The sequence below is a fragment of the Primulina huaijiensis genome, chromosome 2 (assembly GCF_012295235.1).
Source record: "Primulina huaijiensis isolate GDHJ02 chromosome 2, ASM1229523v2, whole genome shotgun sequence".
Classification (NCBI taxonomy): Eukaryota; Viridiplantae; Streptophyta; class Magnoliopsida; order Lamiales; family Gesneriaceae; genus Primulina; species Primulina huaijiensis.
The window spans coordinates 24808962-24828485 of record NC_133307.1 but is presented as its reverse complement, the minus strand read 5'-3'; the positions used below and the strand labels follow the sequence as shown (position 1 = coordinate 24828485).

Below are 19524 nucleotides of genomic sequence, written 5' to 3'. Positions count from 1 at the left end.
ATATTTTACAATTTTTGTACGCATAATTAAAATAATGGCAATAGTATATGCTAATAACTTACTTAGGTTTGCAAATTAAACTTTTAATTTTCGTTGCATTCGGATCTAATACTTGGCGTTGATTTGTTTTTAAATCCACATCTCAAATCCTTGTATACATCTGACTCAAAAATTACAGTAAAAGATTTGAAATCTCTTGTATTGTTTAAGTTTTTTTTTTTTTAATTAATTCTCCAACCCGGTCATTTTAAAAAATTTTTGTAAATCTAAATCTTTCAATTCCTACACAACCTTAGGTTTTATAGACGTGACGTCTCCATCAAATTTAGCTCGAATATTTCTCCTTAAGTTCAGTCCTATTCGAAAAAAATTATCATATGGGCTCTCTTTTTTCCGAAACCTGAAAAGTAAAGCTACATCAGACGGCCTGCAATGATATGGGCCGGAAATATAGATGCAGTCTATTAGTAAATTGCTAAACGCCGATACGAAACCATAGGTTACACAGGCTAATATTATTGGGCTATAGTGCATTAGTGCGATGACCCAAGAATAGTAGTGGTTAATGAAAGCTCTCAATTATAGATGGAGTTGGGCCTCCAATTCAGCCCAAAAATATTGTTCGATAAATTCGATCCAACACACATACGGTTTGGTCCGAACCATGAATCGAAAACAAAATCGTTTTTCGAGGTGCTATATGGGCTGAAACGTTGGGCTGTTGTTGATTATAGCATCGATTCAATAAAACACATCCATATTTGGGAAAATAAATCACGAAAAATATATAATTTTAGTACATATTATAATAAGATATAAAAAAATTTCTATACTATCTGTTTAATCGTAAAAAAAAATTATTTGGTAAACTAAATTGGTGGCGCGTGAAACAGTAAAAAGAAATAATCAAATGACGTAAGATTGTATTTAGATGGTTAATAAAATCCATCGATTTCAAATTTCTTGATTTGCTTGGATGGACAAAATTAAGTTTAGATCAAGTTATTCAATAATATTTGCAGAAAGATCGCACAAAGAATGGCCAGTTAGATAACTTGATTCGTGTAAACTATGTTTCAATTACAGTATTTTTTTCCCCTATGTTATTGTACGATTATAAATAACTGGAATTTATTAGGATTTTCCAGATATAAATACAAAATAATGGGGAAAAAAATTTGAAATATATACGAGTGAAGTTGAGTAATTAATTTTAGCTGAGCCCCAACTTGATTGATGTTTTTTCACAATTTAATGAAAGAGGTCTGACAATAAATAGCATTAGTTGGGCGGACAAGAGTCGTTGTGTGGTCAGAATCCCTTGGTAAAATAATATCGTAGCATTAATGTAAAATCCAGATTAATTTCTCTCTATGCGTTGTAACGATGTCCAAGTCCATCCCCTTCCCTATTGATTGAGGTTGACACCTTAACTATCTCCTTCTCTCCTTTCAAACCACATAATTTAAAAATAAAATAATTAATTACGCAGCGAATTTGATTTTTTTTTTTTTTAAAGAATTGCTGGTATCCACTCCTGTTCCTCGTGTTAATTAAGACTGAAAATAATAGCAATTGGCCTTCACTGGGCCTAATTAACGTATCTAATCAGACATAATAATAAATATACAAGTATGTATTGAGAAAGTCTTCAAAATATAAATATGTGCGACAGATCCACACACACATATATATATATATATATGATTAACATTATATAAATCATATTATTACCATATAATTTACATATACGTATATTTATTTTTTTATAATTTTGTAACGATCATAAACGACTAGTTTTTACCCTATAAATATGATTTTACAAACACATTCAATCGCTCCAAACTTACTCTTCCTCCCTAAAAATTTTATTCATCAAAATTTTCGAAAAAGAAGAAGATGGTTCTTTCAATATTATTTTGTATAATTATTTTGGTTATAATACTCACTAGTCTTGTATTTACCGGAGAATACATAACTCACTTTTTCTTTATTTTTAAGAATGCTTGTACTTATAATTTATCTGTTACTTTGTATTGCCATATTAATAGATTTAGGATTTAACTAATAAAATACATTGTTATTTTTATAGTAACATTATGTCAAATTTGGTAGAGCTCGAATTTGTTACGAAAAAAATTATACGCCATGGACTCTCGATGTAGAAATGCATCTTGAGTCATTGGGTCTAAATGAGACCATTAGAGAAAATTGTATCTCATCATCACAAGAAAAAGCAAAATCTATTATTTTTTTACGTCAACATCTTGATGAAGGATTAAAATGTGAATATTTAATTGAAAAGGATCACATACATGGCTTTATGAAAAAGGATTAAATGAAATATTTGAACATATGAGGGAAGTTATACTTCCGAACTTCCGTGATGAATAGAATACGTTAAGATTCCAATATTTTAAGAAAGTCAGTTATTACAACTCGGAGATGTATCGAATAATCTCTCAATTAAAATTTTGTGGACTTGAGATAACGGAATCAGAAATACTTGAAAATACATTTTTCACTTTTCACGCATCAAATATAGCTCTACAACAACAATATATAGTGCATGGATTTGCGAGATATTCTAAACTTATCGCATGTTTATTGTGACGGAAAAGAACAACGAGCTGCTAATGAGAAATCATCAGTCCCGGCTCACTGGATCAACAACATTTTCAAAATTAAATGTTGTAAGTAAAAAATGAATTTAAACCTGAAACCAAAATCAAATTTAAAGACAAGATAAATAGTTTTTTTGGCTTGTCCGATTGCCTCGTGGNTATCCTTAAATTATTAGTCATATCAAATATTTAAATTCTATAATCGAGATATTTTAATATTAAGATTATGACTTAGACTTGATAAAAATCGAGATCTCAACTCCGAAAGCTAGCTGAAGAGGGATGATTGTCCAAATCTATATATACAATTCCAAAAACTCTATTAAAATCGATGTGAGACATCTTAACATATGCCCGCACACCAATGAATGAACAAATAGAGCTTAGAGACATTAACAGATAACTAAAATATGAGCAGTCCAACACTTGTTCATTTATGAGGTGTGTTAACCAAAACATTTAAAGTCTTTCATAATATTATTTGTTACATATCTCATTCAATATTAATTAGCATAATGCATATCTCATTTAAAATATCGGACATTTAAACTTTTTAATTAATTGATGTTGCCAGTCCGATTTGGATTGGATTTGTCAAAACTCGTCAAGCCGAATTTTATTAAACACTTCTATCAAATATCATTAGGCAGACATGTGCACTGCCCGAACGCAATAAATTTCGATTAATCAATTTTAAAAGAAAATTACTATCAAGTTAAACTCGAGATCATAAAGATGAAAAATTACATTCAAATCTTTGTTTTTCATTTTTAAGGGAGAAATTATTGTTCATTGAATTTTGTGATTTGTGTTTGAAAACATAATGGAAATAAATATAAACATAACCAAGATATTTAATACAAAAGATTGAAAAAAAATTGGATCGATGGGGAGTCATCCTCATACGACGATGTCCTAAAATCATGATCGTTTCACTATGTATCATGCTTTAGCGGCTTATCATGATTCTCAGATAAAACTCAATGATTCGTAGCGATGTCTCTTAACGTATGCTTGTATACAGAGACATCGTTTGTTTCATATGATAGGATAATTAAATGATACATAATAAGAATGATTATAAAATAAAAAATAATGATAAATAACACATTGTGATAAATTATATGATATTTGACATGATTTTAAATTGTTTGAATATTTTTGTTAATTATTATGATTATTAAAACACCTTCATCATATATTAATTAGTAAATATATTTTTAGTCTCATACACATGTCCAGATTATATATGAAGAAATATGACAATTTAATGACCCAAATTAATTATATATTGAATGAAACCATAAATCCCATAATAAGAATTAGGTCTTAAAACTAATAATAAATGTATAACAATCATAATAAGTATATTGTAAAATATGAGACATAAATTAAAAGCTTAACTCCGATCCAACCATTACTTATAACGATAAAAAAAAAAAAACGCAAATATATACATGTATAAAATTATATATAAAATACAGACAGTCTAGCTTCGCCGACAAAAATTATCAAATTGGGATGGATGACAGAAAAGCCAATTATGAATAAAATACGAAATTTAATACTTAGTTTTATTAATAAAAATTGAATATGAAATGATACATTTAGACTGTTATTAAATCAGAACTTATAAGATCGATGACCAAATAATCCTTCAAGCATGAAATCATGTAATATACAACATTATAGTTAATTTCTATCAAAAATTTTTTTTTTTTGCATGACATCTAATTATTCAAAAGTAAATATCAATTGCATAATTTTATAATGAAAACCCAAAAGTGAAATTATATATATATATATATATATTAATCAAGTATACGATGGATATTAAGTTTATACGTGGTGGTCCAATCACAACGTCATAACATTATGCTCCATCTACAAATGAGAAGATATATGTGGCCAAGTCAGTTGGGCCCTCAACATTCAGGCCCACATTTTGTGACCCACCTCCTCTGGCCTCTGAACTGCTATAATTACTAGAATAGTTTGTAAATGCAACACATCATTCATTACTATCGGCTGTACTATTTCGCACATCATTCATACATACATATATAAATTCAAGAATATATATCTTTACATTTGGGGCACCGACAAACAGAGAAACTCAACATGGCAGAGAGGAAAGATGAGGATTGTATTCAGATATATGTATATTGGCAGTAACAAGTGGATTGCATTATATCCCATCTAATTCTTTCGACTCACGATCTTACTTCTTCCAAGAAAAAAAAATTGTTAAAGAAATTTAGATTGTGTTGAATTAACTAAGTTAAATCGGGTCGGGTTGTGCTACTACTTTCTTATGAAATTACAAAAATAAATTATTTTAGTGTTTTGTTTAGATTGTCCAATTTTGACAGGGAACCATAGATACTGTTGGCCCGTGGACGGTACTGTGGATGAAAACTGGATAAGATCCATATACGAATGTGGCTAGAAATATCGGTGCCAAATATTCTTCAAGATTTCTGGTTTCATTATACCAAACAGTTCTTAACTTTTAAGGGTGTTTTCAAAATTATTTGTACAAGGACAAAGTAATATTAAACGTTAGTGCTTATGGAAATAATTATTTTATATATATATAAGATGTGTTTACTTAGTCCTCGAGTTATATATATTTAAAAAAGGACACTCATATGCATCTATTTTTTATTTAAAAAAATAAAATATTTACTTGTGGTGTTTATCGTGATTACAACAGTTCAGAAAACTTTTTATCATATTAAAATTGACGATTTCTTTTCTCTTCTCCATTAACAAACGTGAGAAATAAAAACATTTATAATTTGGCGAAATTATACAGGTGCCATCTTTTTTTTAAAAAAAAAACTATTCGTGTAATGATCTATATAGAGAAAAGGGAACTTTACATTAAATTCGTTAAACAGGTGTTTTCTGGGTTATCGAATATGGCTAAAAGAACATATTATGAAGGCATGTAAAAAATGCGCATGCAATAAAGGGAAAGTGAACCAGTAATTGCAAGTTTGGGATGTAAATTAATAAAATCGTACTAATGAAAACCAAAGACATGACCACCCCCCTGACTGTCGGCAGTGGCATTTAAAACACACATACAAACAACCAATTGGTAAGGATAACATTACTCCTGACCTCATCGATCTGTAACAAAAGGTATAGCAAGAAAACAAAACCCAGACAGGTTAAATAATTGGCGGGAACACCAGAACTATACACATAATGTAATCTCACATGTATATATATTATATATTATTATTATTATTTTCAATCAGGGTTGGGTAGAGAGGGAATGCACGGCGGGTCCAGTGACGGCTTTTCATTAGCTGTATGGAAAGCTAATTCTCAGTGATGCCCCTTTCTTCGGATTCAATATTACAGCAATCCCTTTCTCTTATGTATAAATAAGCCCCACATTTTATGTTTTATTTCATCATACTTTGCATCCCGAACTGATGATATAACCAAGTGAATTTTTCTCTTCTCATATTGTTGTATATATGCGCATAACATTATATTGTTGATTAAAATATGGTCACATTAAGGTTAGTGTTATGTTTGATTATGGCTGTAGTTTCGTGTGGCGTGGTTAAGGGTCGACCCGCCACGTTTCAGCAGGATTTTCGGGTTACTTGGTCGGAATCTCACATTCGCCAGATTGATGGAGGGAAGACAATTCAGCTAGTTCTTGATCAAAATTCAGGTTTCATATATCTTAACTTTTAATGTCTTGGGAAAAGATTATGGGGCGCATTTTGGGATATCTGTTTGTATATATATTTTTTTTACTATGGTAGATAATGCAAGATTTTGTTTGATGAAAATGAGAAGACTGTATTTGTTTGATCTCTGGGTAATGACACATAAATCTTGTGCAACAAAATCGAACAAATAGTTTTTTTTCGAGACGAACCTTGGGAGATAGATAGTAAAGTCTTCGTCCCACATTTTAATTCAAACTTCTGTTTTGATTTTCCTAGTTATGAGTTCGAATATATGATGTTAATTAAATAGAATGAAAATATTTGAAATGTAGGATGCGGGTTTGCTTCCAAGTACCAATATCTGTTCGGACGTGTTAGCATGAAGATTAAGCTCGTACCCGGTGATTCTGCTGGAACAGTCGCTGCTTTCTACGTACGTGAGTTAATTTAACGCATTCTCGAGGGTTTGCTTCTACTTGGACCTGTAATTTATTTTGTCTGTGTGTAGATGATCTCTGAAATATTTGGGAAACGAGACGAGCTGGATTTCGAATTCCTGGGTAATCGAAGTGGGCAGCCCTACACTGTCCAAACAAACGTGTACGCTAATGGAAAAGGTGATAGGGAACAAAGAGTCAACCTTTGGTTTGATCCTTCAATAGGTTTTCACGATTATGCCATACAATGGAATCATCAACGTATTGTGTAAGCTGGAATCGATACTTTCATGGGAGAGTTATTTTGATTCAATATTCCCCCGTCTCACGTATTTACTTAAGCTGAATTTCCTTTATATCGTTTTGTTTTCATATTTTATATTATTTTCATACTTTTACTAATCTATACCTATTTCAATAACTGGTTCCAACTTGTCGTCATGTATACATATAATTCACATTTTGTCGGTATTGTTAATATAACATGTGATTAATATTTAGTTAATTAGTAGTATGATAGCGGATGATAAAACTAAATAAATAAATGTGATTTAAACAGCTGTTCCCTATATATCTCTAAAATAAGACGTAATTAATGTACTTTGATTTGGTAATTTTGTAGTTTTTCAGTGGATGGAGTGCCAATCAGGGTTTTCAAAAACAACGAGGCAAGGGGAGTTTCGTACCCGAAGTTACAGCCTATGGGAATTTACTCCACGCTATGGGAAGCCGATGACTGGGCAACAAGGGGAGGTCTCGAGAAGATAGATTGGAGCAAAGCCCCATTTTATGCATATTACACTGATTTCGCCATCGAAGGGTGCAAGGTTCCAGGACCCGCGGATTGTGCCTCGAACCCTAACAATTGGTGGGAGGGTGCAGCATACAAAGAGTTGAGCCCTGAGGCAGCCAGGCGATACCGATGGGTGCGAATGAATCATATGATCTACGACTACTGTACCGACAAGGCCCGTTACCCGGTTCCCCCACCGGAATGTCATGCGGGAATTTGATCATCATTTCGTTGAACAAATCGCATTCCTTTGTATTCCTTGGTTAAAATGCTTATCTTGCTGTATGAAAAATCAAGGGGTTGAGAAGGGAATTTGCATTGTAATATGAGACGTTGTACCGTCAAAATCTAATAATATTTTATCCTTGTAACACGTGATTCTCCAGAAAGTGGGCCCGGAACATTGATGTCATTTTCTATTTTAAAAAATTGTTACAGGGAAGAGGAGTAAAACATAACTCGAAATCATTTTCTATTCGCATGAGTCTGTTTACTGCAATGAAGTTCATTAACAAGAGAATTTTGACTAAACATGGGTACAATAATAGAACAAAATGATATCGACCCTACATGACACCCTAGGGACAAATAATTTAATCATCAATGAAACAAAATTGACTCTAGTTATAAAGTTCAACCTCTGTATAAGTTCAATCGAGGATTTAGACAAATCGTCAGTGGCCATCGTTCCCATCTTCTATTTTCCTCTTCGCCGCAGTTTTATGGGCTCGTTTTGGTACCTGAATCGAGATTAAATTTGTTATACATGATCAGGTGAAGCCATGTGGCCGACCTAAAATTTATGATGAAGCGAAACTTGCATTTTTAGTACTGCAGATTCTACAGCACTGGCAATGCATATATATCCACTTTAAGGCTCGTCTCTATAGGAAACTGAAAATTAAGTTATACTAGGCACAAGAGTGCAGGACTATGGTGATTACCTTAGCAGAGAATGTTTTCAGAGGATCCCTGCTTCTTTTAAATTTCCCTTTAAACCCTTTTCGATGAGTAGATTTTGTATTTCCCATGGCAGCCCTAGCAAGCTTTACAATTTTGCTGGCTTCTTGAGTTGTCGGATCCAATAGGTACTCTGGCACGCAGCGTAGGTGGGGAGCTGGCATTTTCTTGCTCAGAAGTTTGTCGTGTTTTAACAGATCTGCTCGAAGATGAACAGTTTATGCAACTAATATTCGAATTTTCAGTAGCGTTATACAAATGATTGATATCTAGCCAAGATTAATCTTTTACCTAAGTCCCTCGGGTTATCTTGAAAATGGGCCTTCAACCTGAAAACAACGGGAAAATAATCGACCAAGGGAATATCAACAATGTTGGATAAAAAATGACAAGACGCACAATGCAGCTCAAACAGAACGATATGATGAAAATAAACTCACTTTTCAGAATTGAGAATCTCATTTCTTAGATCCTGTGCACGCGATTCCCTCACCCCAACTTTTGTTATGCTCCTTGCAACATCCTTTAACATAGTCAACATTATGCACTTTGTTAATTTCAATAAAAAAAATAAATGATAGGCAGACAGAATGACAGATAATAGTCACTTTTGAACACAACTCTAATTCCTCCTCGCATAGACATTAGATTGTTGTTTGCAGTATTGCAGGACCCTAAAGCAGACTTAAAGAGTTCATAATGTTTGGTTTCTTAATAAAAATAATACTACAAAGAAATAAAAATAATACTACAAGGATAACAAAACTCATCCCAAAAAAGAATCCACAAATTAGTTCCCATTTCAAATAACCCATCAGAAACTTGTACTAAATTCGTCTAATTATGAATTGCACCCACAAGTTTTTCTTGAAGGTAAAAATGAAAATTTCACATTTACCTCAGCTCTATATCTCAAAGACTCCACTGCATTCATGGTAAGCAAAGGGAAAGGAGCAATGAACTTCGAATCTTCTATTTCCTTTTCACCTAAAATGGATTTGATCTCTTCAAAAATTTCCATTTCCTCCGGAGAGACCTATTCCAAGGAAAAGAAGCCAATAAATGCATTAGCAAAGAGGAGTATGAATCAAAATTCTAGAAACGTAAAAAAATTACTACATCCATAATTAATACAATCCCAACTAAAAACTCATAAGCATCAGTATCAATAGTGGGGCTCAAGTTCCAAGAATTTTACAAGAGAGACAGATGCACCCGCATTATATGCTCTTCCAGTTCGTCCAATTCGATGAACATAACCAGCAGCAATTTGTGGCATCTCAAAGTTTACTACCTATCAGCAAAAAACAATCATATACTCAGTGTGCAAGAGAAAATATAGCGAAGTGATCAATGTGATGATGAAAGACACCAAGACAAAAATCTGTAAAGTTATCAAGACTCTGTGAATAAGACAACAGAAGACACAAATAAATCTACAGATGTAAAGAGCATCAGCTCACCCAACAGATGACAAATAAATCTACAGATGTAAAGAGCATCAGCTCACCGTGTGCACATTTTTGAAGTCTACTCCTCTCACGACACTGAATTCTGCATCTAACTTTCTCTTGGAATTTTTTCTAGATTTTTTCCCTCCAAGACTTTTCTTATCATTCTGTACCTGTTCTACCGATTTTTGACTGTCATCAGTTGCGATCAGGTAATCAAATAGACCAGCATTGAATTCCTGGGAAAAATTAAAAATGTTAAGCCACAAACATCATATAAAAGTTCAGGAGCAAACAATTAGATGCATAAATAAAAGCTATAATTTGATAAAATCCACAAATTGTAAAACCTAAGTAGATACCTCAAGGATATGTAGACGTGAATTCTGAGGCAGTTCAGCATTCAACACTGCAGATTTGATCCCAAACTGCAAGATGTAACTCTTGATTATCTCCATGGTTCATAAACTAGTCATTAAACTTTAACCACAAAGTTACGACCCTGGTTAGATCTGATATTTTGCCACTAGAAATTGATTAGCAACACTCTTCCATCGCCCAAATCGAAATGCATGTCTAAACTCAAAAGACTCGGAGAATATAAAATTTTCAACACATTAACATTTATAGCCAATATCCATGTCTAAACTCACAAGACTCGAAGAATGTAGAATATTCAACACATTACCATTTATAGTCAATACTAACAGACAGTCTATTTTTAGCATTTAACCAGTTCGCCTAAATTTTTACCAACACATGGCAGCAGCTTATAAGCTGAAAACAACTTGACAAAATGTATAGTTGTAAGGTTTGGACGTCTCCCTTAAATATAAACATCTGGAAGAATTTCAGAGTCCAATGGATAGATATGTCTAAACATTTAAATAGCATCTTCATGACATGTCCGACTGATTAGAACATTACTGCATGATCATACAAGAGTTCAAATGACCATACAGAAACACAAGGTGAATCAATCTACCTGTTCAAAGAACAGCTTCAATCTAAAACTCATGTCAATTGAATTAGTAAAAATCAGCACTTTCTTTTGAACCAGCTCCAACTTCAAGAGCGCAAGAACATGCACAAGTTTATCACGAGCACTGCATGAAATCTGACAAGTAAAAACATCAAGGGAAAAACGAGAGGAAAACTCCACCGTAATAAACATAGTGAGGCAATGTTTACCTTGGAAACAAAATACATTTATTCAGACTAGAAAATTCGCAATTAACACTAGATGAGAAATTGACAATTGCTTACATAAAACTGCTGAACATTTTTGGGGATAATATCATCCTTTACATTCCCGACTTCAGGCAGAGTCAAGATGTAGGGATTGTGTAGGATAAGCTTTTTTAACTTTTCAACATCATCACTGCAAATATTCATACAAAAAAGGAGTCAGATTTGGCTTACTTCTTAGTTTGTGGAAACAGATAAAGAATCTATCAACAACAAAAAAAGATTTAATTTCTAACAACCTTACCAAATTAAAATGCAAGAGAAGGAGAAAGGTTTGTAACAGAAGGGAAAAAACAACCAAAAAAAATCTACAATTGTCCATTAGCCTCAATACAATACTCACAGAAGACATTCAAAATAAACAAGAATTTTATAACAAAATATACACAATAAGCACTTTATCTAGGCATATACCAAGGAAACTACCCTATTCCCAGGCACATAAGTGTGAATACATAATCCGGGCAACACTCTGGTCTTTTCAAAGAAGGGAAATTTCAGAATACATAAATTCCAGTTATTCATTGATGACATGGCTATGTTGAACAACTTCAAGACAAATTAAAATTTATAATAATAACCTACACAGTGCGGCAGAATTTCAGATAACCAACCTTGAAGTAGCAGACATGAGAAGGCATTGGCAACGTTTGGGCACATGAACGGTTAGTGCTTTCAGATCATCCTCATATCCATATGACAATAGAAGATCTGCCTGGTTTGAAAAATTAAAGCGCATATTACTAGCTAGCAAATTATATTGATTCATTCGACTCATTCATACACGAGTGTTATTAAATAATTATCTACAACGTGCATACCAACAACCAAAAACTCAAAACCCACACACATTCTGTGATTGATGCCAAAATCTTGAACAGTTGACAGTCATAACTATATACACAGAATACTTCTCTTTTAAAATGACTTGGCAACTTCTTTATCTCATATCAACACAGTTTTGTCATCATTTGCAAAATTACAATTCATGAAACTGTCGAATGTTAGTATTTTGTTTATTATGCAGAACCATTTACATCTTATAATAAATTTAAATTGCTTTTAAAGAATTTACACAATATGAAAATAAAGCAAGGATGAATATTTTCCATTTTTAGTGTAGATGATTCCTGTTGTCTCATATTTGGGTTACATTTGTACATTTCTTAATCTATACGTTTCATGTTCACATAATTTTAGGCTTAAAGAAAATATGCAAATGAACCCAATTTATCCAGAGATGTGCATAATTAACTATCTTCATATTTCATACGATCCTAGACATTGTAATAATGTAAAAATTACACTTATATTTACCAAGTATCAGAGTTTTCGTAGCTGAATGTTATTGATTGTGTCTACAAGAGCTAGAACGTTCAACAAAAACTTTCTAGCATGATTAGTCAAAGCAGGATAAAAGAGACATCAGACCTCATCGAGAATGAGCACTGAAAGTGATTCTTGAAGATCAGTAGCTTTAAGTGTCCCATTCATCAAGCAATTTTTCACACACGCAGGAGTCGACACAAGAATATCAGGCAGCCCTGTCAAAGCCGTTCTCTACAGAAAAGTGCCATATCACTTCATAAATATTAAAAATGGAATAAAACAGCTATCCTGATTTCCAGAATAAATACCCTAAAAACTGATGTTAATACGATAAAGACAAAGAAACCAACCGATTCACTGGCAGACATGTTTCTGGCCAATTGAACGGCTCGTAACTGCATTTTGCATAATTCAATGAATGACATAACTTCAGAGTAAACCTGAGAAAAGCAAAGAGCACAAGATATTAAAGAAGTAACCCAGAAAAAACCCAAAAAATTCAACCATGAATCAAGACTCGTAACAAAATATACTTGTTGGCACAATTCCCGAGTTGGCACGAGAATAATCGCGACAGGCGCAAGGTTAACTTTTGAGGGAGATTTCGTGAAAAGCTTCTGAAGCAGTGGAAGCAAATAAGCAAAGGTTTTCCCAGAGCCAGTTTTCGCACGGGCCACCACATCTTTCCCTTCCTGCATACATGGCGTCAAATAAAAGCAAATTAGACTAAAATTCACCAGTGGAAATCTATTGCTGAGTTTGAAAAGCATATAAGGTCGAACAATCCAAATAACAGAAATCCAACTAGTAAAATATACAAGAATAAGTGGGATGGCGACGCGCTGGATAGGAGTGGGATTCTCTATGGATTTTTTGGATAGAGCTCGGATTAGGCGAGGATCCAGGCCTAACTCTTCGAAGCTCAGGTCTTCTTCGACCTCTTCATGCTCTTCTTTACTTTCTGATACCGGTTTATCATCTTCCTTTTCTTGTATATCAGCTTTCACCATGTCGTCGTTTCGCCTCTGCTTCACCATTGATGAGAAGAACAGACCTTGGAAAAATACGAAGACGATGAAAATAGCGCGAATGGGAGTTAGGGTTCAACTTTCAGGTGGATACGGGTTATGAATAAGAACGATTGTGATGTGGATTAACGTTGGGCCACAAATAGTCAAGCCCAATACGGTAAATGAAAAGTTTAAGAATTTAATACACTGAAGAGGTTTTTTTGGGTAAAATACTAGTTATTATTATTAAATTAAAATACATAAATTGCATGATATAAAAGAAATTTTTTGTTAAACTTATTTATAAATTTTATATTTATATATTAATAATACTTTTTAAAATTATCCCTCGACCATATACTTCACAGAGTTTGGGATTAGTTTTATTTTATTTTTTGGTTTTAACTGCTACAAGTATGAACTTTAGTTATTAAGAAAATATGTATAAATAAATAAGTTTGATTTCTTTTACTTTCATACCGCTTTCAATTAGTTTTTACTATTCTATAACTATTGATGATTTGGTTAAAGATATAATATCCACCTCCAATTATCAATTCAAACATTTTACCCCCTTAAACTACTCAAAACTGTCAGCTTAACATTCATTTATCATTAGTCAAGTCATTTTATTTTTTGAAGAAAATATTAATATACCAATGATAACGATAAAAACGTCCAATCAATAATTAAAGGCATTTAAATGGGTAATAAACCAATAATAACCGTTCTTCAAGGGACAAAATAGAAAATATTATCCATGCATCATAGCTCCAGTACCACAACTGGGGCTGGATTTGAAGCTAGATCTAGACAATAAACTTGTTACCATTGCATCATAACTATACAAATCCATCACAAGATAGATGGATTCAAGAATTCAGCCTGCAGTTGCTTTGCAGCATATATCAAAGATGTGATCCAACGAAGCATGGTCACCTGTCCCTAAATCCTTCCTCGCGTAAAGCAATCACTTTCCTTTAAACACAAACATTCCTCCCTAATAATCGAACCAACATTGCTGAATCATATTATGGATCTAGTCTTCATACAACTGTTTAGAACGAAAAAGTAGACAACAAAACAATACTTCTGTCATCCGAATGGCTTTGATCGTGTAATTCTTCATATCATACCTTTTTCAGTTCCCCAATTCTTGAAAACACCTTAGTCTGTACAAAGCAACTGCAGTCTAAAATGAGTCCCAAAAAAATGGAAAAGGGGAAAGTAAGAAAGATTTAGTATGAATACATACAATGGAAAAGGGGGAAGTAAGAAAGATTCAGTATGAATACATATGCTAGCTGGGTTGAAAAATGTACGACCAAGACCATAATACAACCCCAAAACATCATAAGCCTGATTTGGATACCAGAAAATGTACAATAAAAACTTATTAGAACAGACTACTTGGAAATCGGACAAATTGAAATCTAAGCAATAGATGTTTACCTTACGATCAGGATCAGCGTAAAGGATATCCACAGGGAAGGGTAACTGCAGGAGGTTGAATACTTATCAGAATACTATGGTAATACATGCGTGCTCCAAGTATAAACATTTCGAAGTCTCTCCTATATAAGTAGAGTAACAGATTCTTAAGCAAAAAAGAATAAGCAAAATAATTTACCCTTTCAGCAAGTAGACGAGCTTTGTCAGGAGTACCAACACCAACAGCAATTAGCTTCACACCAGCTGAGTTGAACAGCTCTTTTGATTCTTTGAGTGCTGAGGCAAGTTCCCAGCTAAAACATGCAACAAAAAGAAGCGCATCTATAAGCCCGGGTTTGGAATTCCCAAAGTTATTTAGCAAAATGAAAATTGTGGAACATGTAGTTATTTAGTATTTACCAACAAAAACATCCGAAATGTCTCAAAAGTGCAACAACAGCTATTCCCCGGAAATGGAGAATTACACCCAGATTCCCAAATATGATAAAATATGTCAAATTTTAATAAACCTCGGACTTTAGCAGTAAAGGTCTGAGAGCTAGATTTTTACGAGTCTAACAATTAGAATCTACACGCAATTAAAGATCAAGAAGACCATATAAGTTTAAAACAGATTCATCAGAGTCAACATTGAACAAAACTCAGACGCCTAAAACACCAAATCAAGATTTCCGAGAAGTTCGATTACGTATTTGCAGTATAGTTTGAGTAAGATATGCAACTACAGAAAAGGAGTTTCACCATCGCAAAGATTAGAATGAGCCCACTGGGGAAGATCAAATCCATATGCCATCTGCTCCAAAAGGTTGAGTGGAGTCAGATTTATAATACAGAACTTGAATATACTGATGTTATTTGTTAGAAACCATTTCTCCCGAAATTTCAAGCTTGTTAGTTGGCAGTACAACAGGATAAATAATTTGGCTTAATAAACTCCAACACTATCAATCACAGGAGATAAAAACCATAACACCACCAAAAACAATCCCCATGAACTACAGTACAAAATCTTCCGAGGATCGAGCAACTAAACGATTAACACTTGAGAACACCTCCTGTTATCCCAGAGGTCCCTGAATTTGACGGGTTCTTCGGAGGGCGTAAGTATCCCAACTTCCCCGAGCACATCAGCGATGCTTTCCAGACCGGCTTAGCTGAAATTGAAGGATAATTTGATGGGAACAGTGATGATCCAATATGGGTTAACGGGCAAAAAGGTGTATGTGGCTGGAGAGGAGGCCAGGAGTCGTGGAGATGTTACTCTCGCCATAGGAAACCTGGAAGAAATGTCCAGCAAACTCTCAGTTGTGATTTGATAAATAATCTGTTTAAATAAGTTTTTGATCAATTAAATTTAGGAAACAATTTTAATAAAGTTGGTTCCGAGGATTAAATATTTGAAAATTATATTAAATGAAATGTGTAGCGGAATAAAATTTTCAGCACTGTTTTTATAGCCAATGTTCTACATATTAATCAGTGGAACAAAGAATTGGTCTTAATTAAAATTGTAATAATATTTTAGTTAAATATGGATTATTTTGATTAAAAAGTAAGGTGCTGATGATTTTTTAGATTAACGCTGTAATTATTTTAGTTTTATGTTTTATTTGGCTTGTAAAATTTGTATTCTTTTAATAATTGGGATGATGTATTTTATGTTTTATAAAAATATAATATAAATAATTTTTTATGGTTTTAAAAAAATTATGATGGGTTGGTGATTCAGCCCATTATATTGGGCCTGATGCTAACAACATGATCCATTGCATACTTGGTTTCTCCAGGAAGCAGTCATTCAGCTTATGGAATTTCCTGATGGAAAAATACAATTAGAAATACCCTGTTTTATTTAATGCTAACTCCATTTTCATCTATTCTTATCAATACTCTAAGATTTTCACCACATTATATATAAATATGTTAAATTATTCCATCGTCCAAATCAGGGAAGCTTAATGGGGGCGGTTTAACCCGAAATCGTCTCGGTAAATCAATATAAGACAGACATGGCATTGTGAATTGTTCAGACTGTGACTTAATTAATTCGATCTAGCATCAGTTTGAAGAAGATTTATGAATTTGGATAAGAGAATCATTAAGCATTTAAAATCTTAACCAACCATTCAAGAACCAAATCCACTTAAATGAAATCGGTTCACAACATCTTTGCTTTGGATGTCTCGCCATAGTTAGAAATGTCAAAATGAGTTAAATTTTTCTGTCCGATCCATCACACGTCATAAATTTAAAAAAATACATGTCAACTTTTTCCGCTAGCTCATTCTAACTTGTCTACTCGTTGTATCAATAGCAATTGAGCTATCAGGACCATAACCCAATCCAGTACGTTGGTAGGACTTTGGAAATTAGGACCATAACCCAATCCAGTACGTTGGTGGGACTTTTGGAAATTATGAGCCAACTACTTTGGTAAATGGGGGTCAAGGCTATACTTACATTTGGAGTAAAGTCAAATTCCCGTATGCATACTTTAATGTGCATTTAGTCTTGGTTGGATTGATTGGATGGAACACAACCTAAGCTGATACGTTTTGGATATTGTAGCCCCATAATGGGAACATTGTTCTGCAGTAATAATTGGTGCCACGAAAAATCAAAGGAAAATGCCAGCTTCTATCATTGTTAAACGTCTCGCTGCCGTCTCATTCTTTTCCCAATATTTTTAATGATTTAGTTATTTTTTAACATGAACTTTTTAAAGTTATCTATGCATTTTTTTATTTTTTTTGTATATATATATAATAAGTATCAAACTCGACACTTTTATTCTTTTAGGTTGTGTTTGGTTTGGAGAATAAAATAAACTAATAATTAGTATGTAAATGATAAAAGAAATGATTGTGATAGAAATATAATATATAATGTAAAATTGTATTATGTTTGGTATGATTTTTAAGTGTGGGATAATTTTGAATTTTTTGATGAAATGACAAAATTGCCCTTTCTTTTTTGGTTTTTTTTCTTCCACTCCGGCGGCGGCGGTCCGACAGAGGCGGCGACGGCGGTCGGCCGGAGTCGGCGGCTGGCGGTGGACGGCGGTCGGCTGGAAGAGGCGGCGGTGGTCGGCGGCGGCCGACGGTGGTCGGCCTTTGGCAGATGTTGCCTGTGGACGGTCGGTGGAAAGAAGTGGTGGTGAGTTTGAATTTAGGAGAATGGTAAAATTGAAAAAACAATAAGGATTAAGAGTAGGATAAATAATCCTAGGAGTGAGGAGGTATTATTTTAACCTACCTAATATAACCTAATCATTCATAGGAGGGATTGACTTGGTTAAATAATCACGCGTACCAAACAATGGATAAGGTGTGTTAAAAAAAATAAACTCACCTTATCACATCTACCAAACACCCCCTTAGTAGCATAGAAAATTATATCTCGCCGACAATACTCATCCTAAAAACTATATACTATATCTCGATATTTGTATCGATTATAAGACCAAATATTTTTCATTTTATCATTTTTTTTATGAATGCTAACTATATAACTCAAATCTTTCGAACCAGAGAGCAACTACATGAACACCAACTTTGAATCTTTTTCCATTAAGATCGTTTATAGCTCCCCAACTCTGTCTGATACGTAAGACCGTACTGCTATAATTATATTAAATCACACATGCATAAATACTTGTGCATGCTAATTTTTAATAATACGCACAATATACTTAAAAATGTGCTGATATAGTGTACTTAGTTAAAATAAAATATAACAATTAAAAGCAATCGTTAGAAAACTGTTTAATTCGAGTGTGTCATGGTTTGGTTTTCTATTTAACAACAAATGTAACTTTATTTTTTTATTATTACCACGGAAAAATTATATCATTGTAAATTCATTAACATATAATTATTTCAATCTTAATAAAATATTATTCAAGTTTAAATGATCATATAATTTATTATTTAAAATTAATACAAAACACACCACAATTTTTTTTAAAAATCTTATAAAATAAATTTAAAGTGTTTAACTTTATATTATAATCTCTAAAATCGGAGTACCATGCAATATTATAATAGCAACAGGTATATTTAAGAACATATGTTTGATAATTCATGTTTTATATATATATTTTTTAAGTCGTCAGTATGAGAAATTTTCTTTTTTGAAACACTTATAATGCTTTCTTAAACCAACAGATCTCACGAAGTTAAAATTTTCAGCTTGTTTGGTGCTCATCATTCTATCTTCAAAGTCAAATAAATTAATACTAATAATTTGTTAGGATTTCAATATTATCAAAAAATATTAATCTAAAGGTCTCTATATAAATTATTATTTCCAATTTAATTTTTTCTGCTCAAACATCGACATCTTTCAGTCATCTCATATCACGTATAAAAGCACACGGAAAACTTTTATGCAATATTCTTTTCGTAAAGCGCGATTGCAAACTCATTAATGACATAATTCATAAATTCGAATATTCATGGTAAAATAGAATTAAAATTTCCCAGAAACTATATAATTAACCTAGCCTATATCATATTCACAA

The 19524-nt window shown here is 32.9% G+C and overlaps 3 protein-coding genes and 1 long non-coding RNA gene across 9 annotated transcripts; 2 read left to right on the top strand and 2 right to left on the bottom strand.

Annotated features, from left to right (window-relative positions):
- The first annotated feature begins 5928 nt into the window (after positions 1 to 5928).
- On the top strand, positions 5929 to 7925 carry LOC140970878 (probable xyloglucan endotransglucosylase/hydrolase protein 7). The gene is made up of 4 exons (XM_073432835.1): positions 5929 to 6321; positions 6655 to 6755; positions 6831 to 7027; positions 7382 to 7925. The coding sequence occupies exons 1-4, from the start codon at positions 6150 to 6152 to the stop codon at positions 7770 to 7772; spliced, it is 861 nt and encodes a 286-aa protein (XP_073288936.1). The 5' UTR covers positions 5929 to 6149; the 3' UTR covers positions 7773 to 7925.
- On the bottom strand, positions 7808 to 13657 carry LOC140970877 (DEAD-box ATP-dependent RNA helicase 16). Its single transcript, XM_073432834.1, has 15 exons — positions 13359 to 13657; positions 13074 to 13232; positions 12891 to 12980; positions 12643 to 12771; positions 11826 to 11926; positions 11230 to 11344; positions 10949 to 11080; positions 10326 to 10391; positions 10023 to 10202; positions 9711 to 9806; positions 9411 to 9548; positions 8953 to 9035; positions 8804 to 8841; positions 8497 to 8711; positions 7808 to 8292 (listed from the first exon to the last, which is right to left on the bottom strand). Exons 1-15 carry the CDS (start codon positions 13575 to 13577, stop codon positions 8227 to 8229), a joined length of 1827 nt encoding a protein of 608 aa, XP_073288935.1. The 5' UTR covers positions 13578 to 13657; the 3' UTR covers positions 7808 to 8226.
- Positions 13658 to 14241: 584 nt separating this feature from the next.
- On the bottom strand, positions 14242 to 16356 carry LOC140970875 (thioredoxin-like protein AAED1, chloroplastic). Of its 6 annotated transcripts, XM_073432832.1 has the most exons (5): positions 15744 to 16356; positions 15181 to 15323; positions 15003 to 15047; positions 14806 to 14909; positions 14242 to 14735 (listed from the first exon to the last, which is right to left on the bottom strand). In XM_073432832.1, the coding sequence occupies exons 1-5, from the start codon at positions 15793 to 15795 to the stop codon at positions 14681 to 14683; spliced, it is 399 nt and encodes a 132-aa protein (XP_073288933.1). In that variant the 5' UTR covers positions 15796 to 16356; the 3' UTR covers positions 14242 to 14680. The 6 variants fall into 6 exon arrangements, 2 of the variants coding, with proteins under 2 accessions (XP_073288933.1, XP_073288934.1); XR_012174199.1 differs by lacking the exon at positions 14806 to 14909 and having other exon boundaries at positions 14242 to 14722; positions 15181 to 15295; positions 16055 to 16337; XR_012174198.1 differs by lacking the exon at positions 14806 to 14909 and having other exon boundaries at positions 14242 to 14722; positions 15181 to 15295; positions 15744 to 16333.
- Positions 15400 to 16289, top strand: LOC140970876 (uncharacterized). The gene is made up of 2 exons (XR_012174200.1): positions 15400 to 15531; positions 15587 to 16289. It is a non-coding gene; the product is annotated as an uncharacterized lncRNA (long non-coding RNA).
- Positions 16357 to 19524: the final 3168 nt, after the last annotated feature.

Coding starts and splice junctions, on each gene's coding strand:
- LOC140970878 (XM_073432835.1), top strand. CDS start 6,150: ATGGTCACATTAAGGTTAGTGTTATGTTTGATTATGGCTGTAGTTTCG. Junction 6,756..6,830: donor GAACAGTCGCTGCTTTCTAC/GTACGTGAGTTA, acceptor GTCTGTGTGTAG/ATGATCTCTGAAATATTTGG. Junction 7,028..7,381: donor TGGAATCATCAACGTATTGT/GTAAGCTGGAAT, acceptor GTAATTTTGTAG/TTTTTCAGTGGATGGAGTGC.
- LOC140970877 (XM_073432834.1), bottom strand. CDS start 13,577: ATGGTGAAGCAGAGGCGAAACGACGACATGGTGAAAGCTGATATACAA. Junction 11,927..12,642: donor CAGTGCTCATTCTCGATGAG/GTCTGATGTCTC, acceptor TTTTCAAACCAG/GCAGATCTTCTATTGTCATA. Junction 9,036..9,410: donor CTTTGAGATATAGAGCTGAG/GTAAATGTGAAA, acceptor ACTATGTTAAAG/GATGTTGCAAGGAGCATAAC.
- LOC140970875 (XM_073432832.1), bottom strand. CDS start 15,795: ATGGCATATGGATTTGATCTTCCCCAGTGGGCTCATTCTAATCTTTGC. Junction 14,910..15,002: donor ACGCTGATCCTGATCGTAAG/GTAAACATCTAT, acceptor TATCCAAATCAG/GCTTATGATGTTTTGGGGTT. Junction 14,736..14,805: donor TTACTTCCCCCTTTTCCATT/GTATGTATTCAT, acceptor TTTAGACTGCAG/TTGCTTTGTACAGACTAAGG.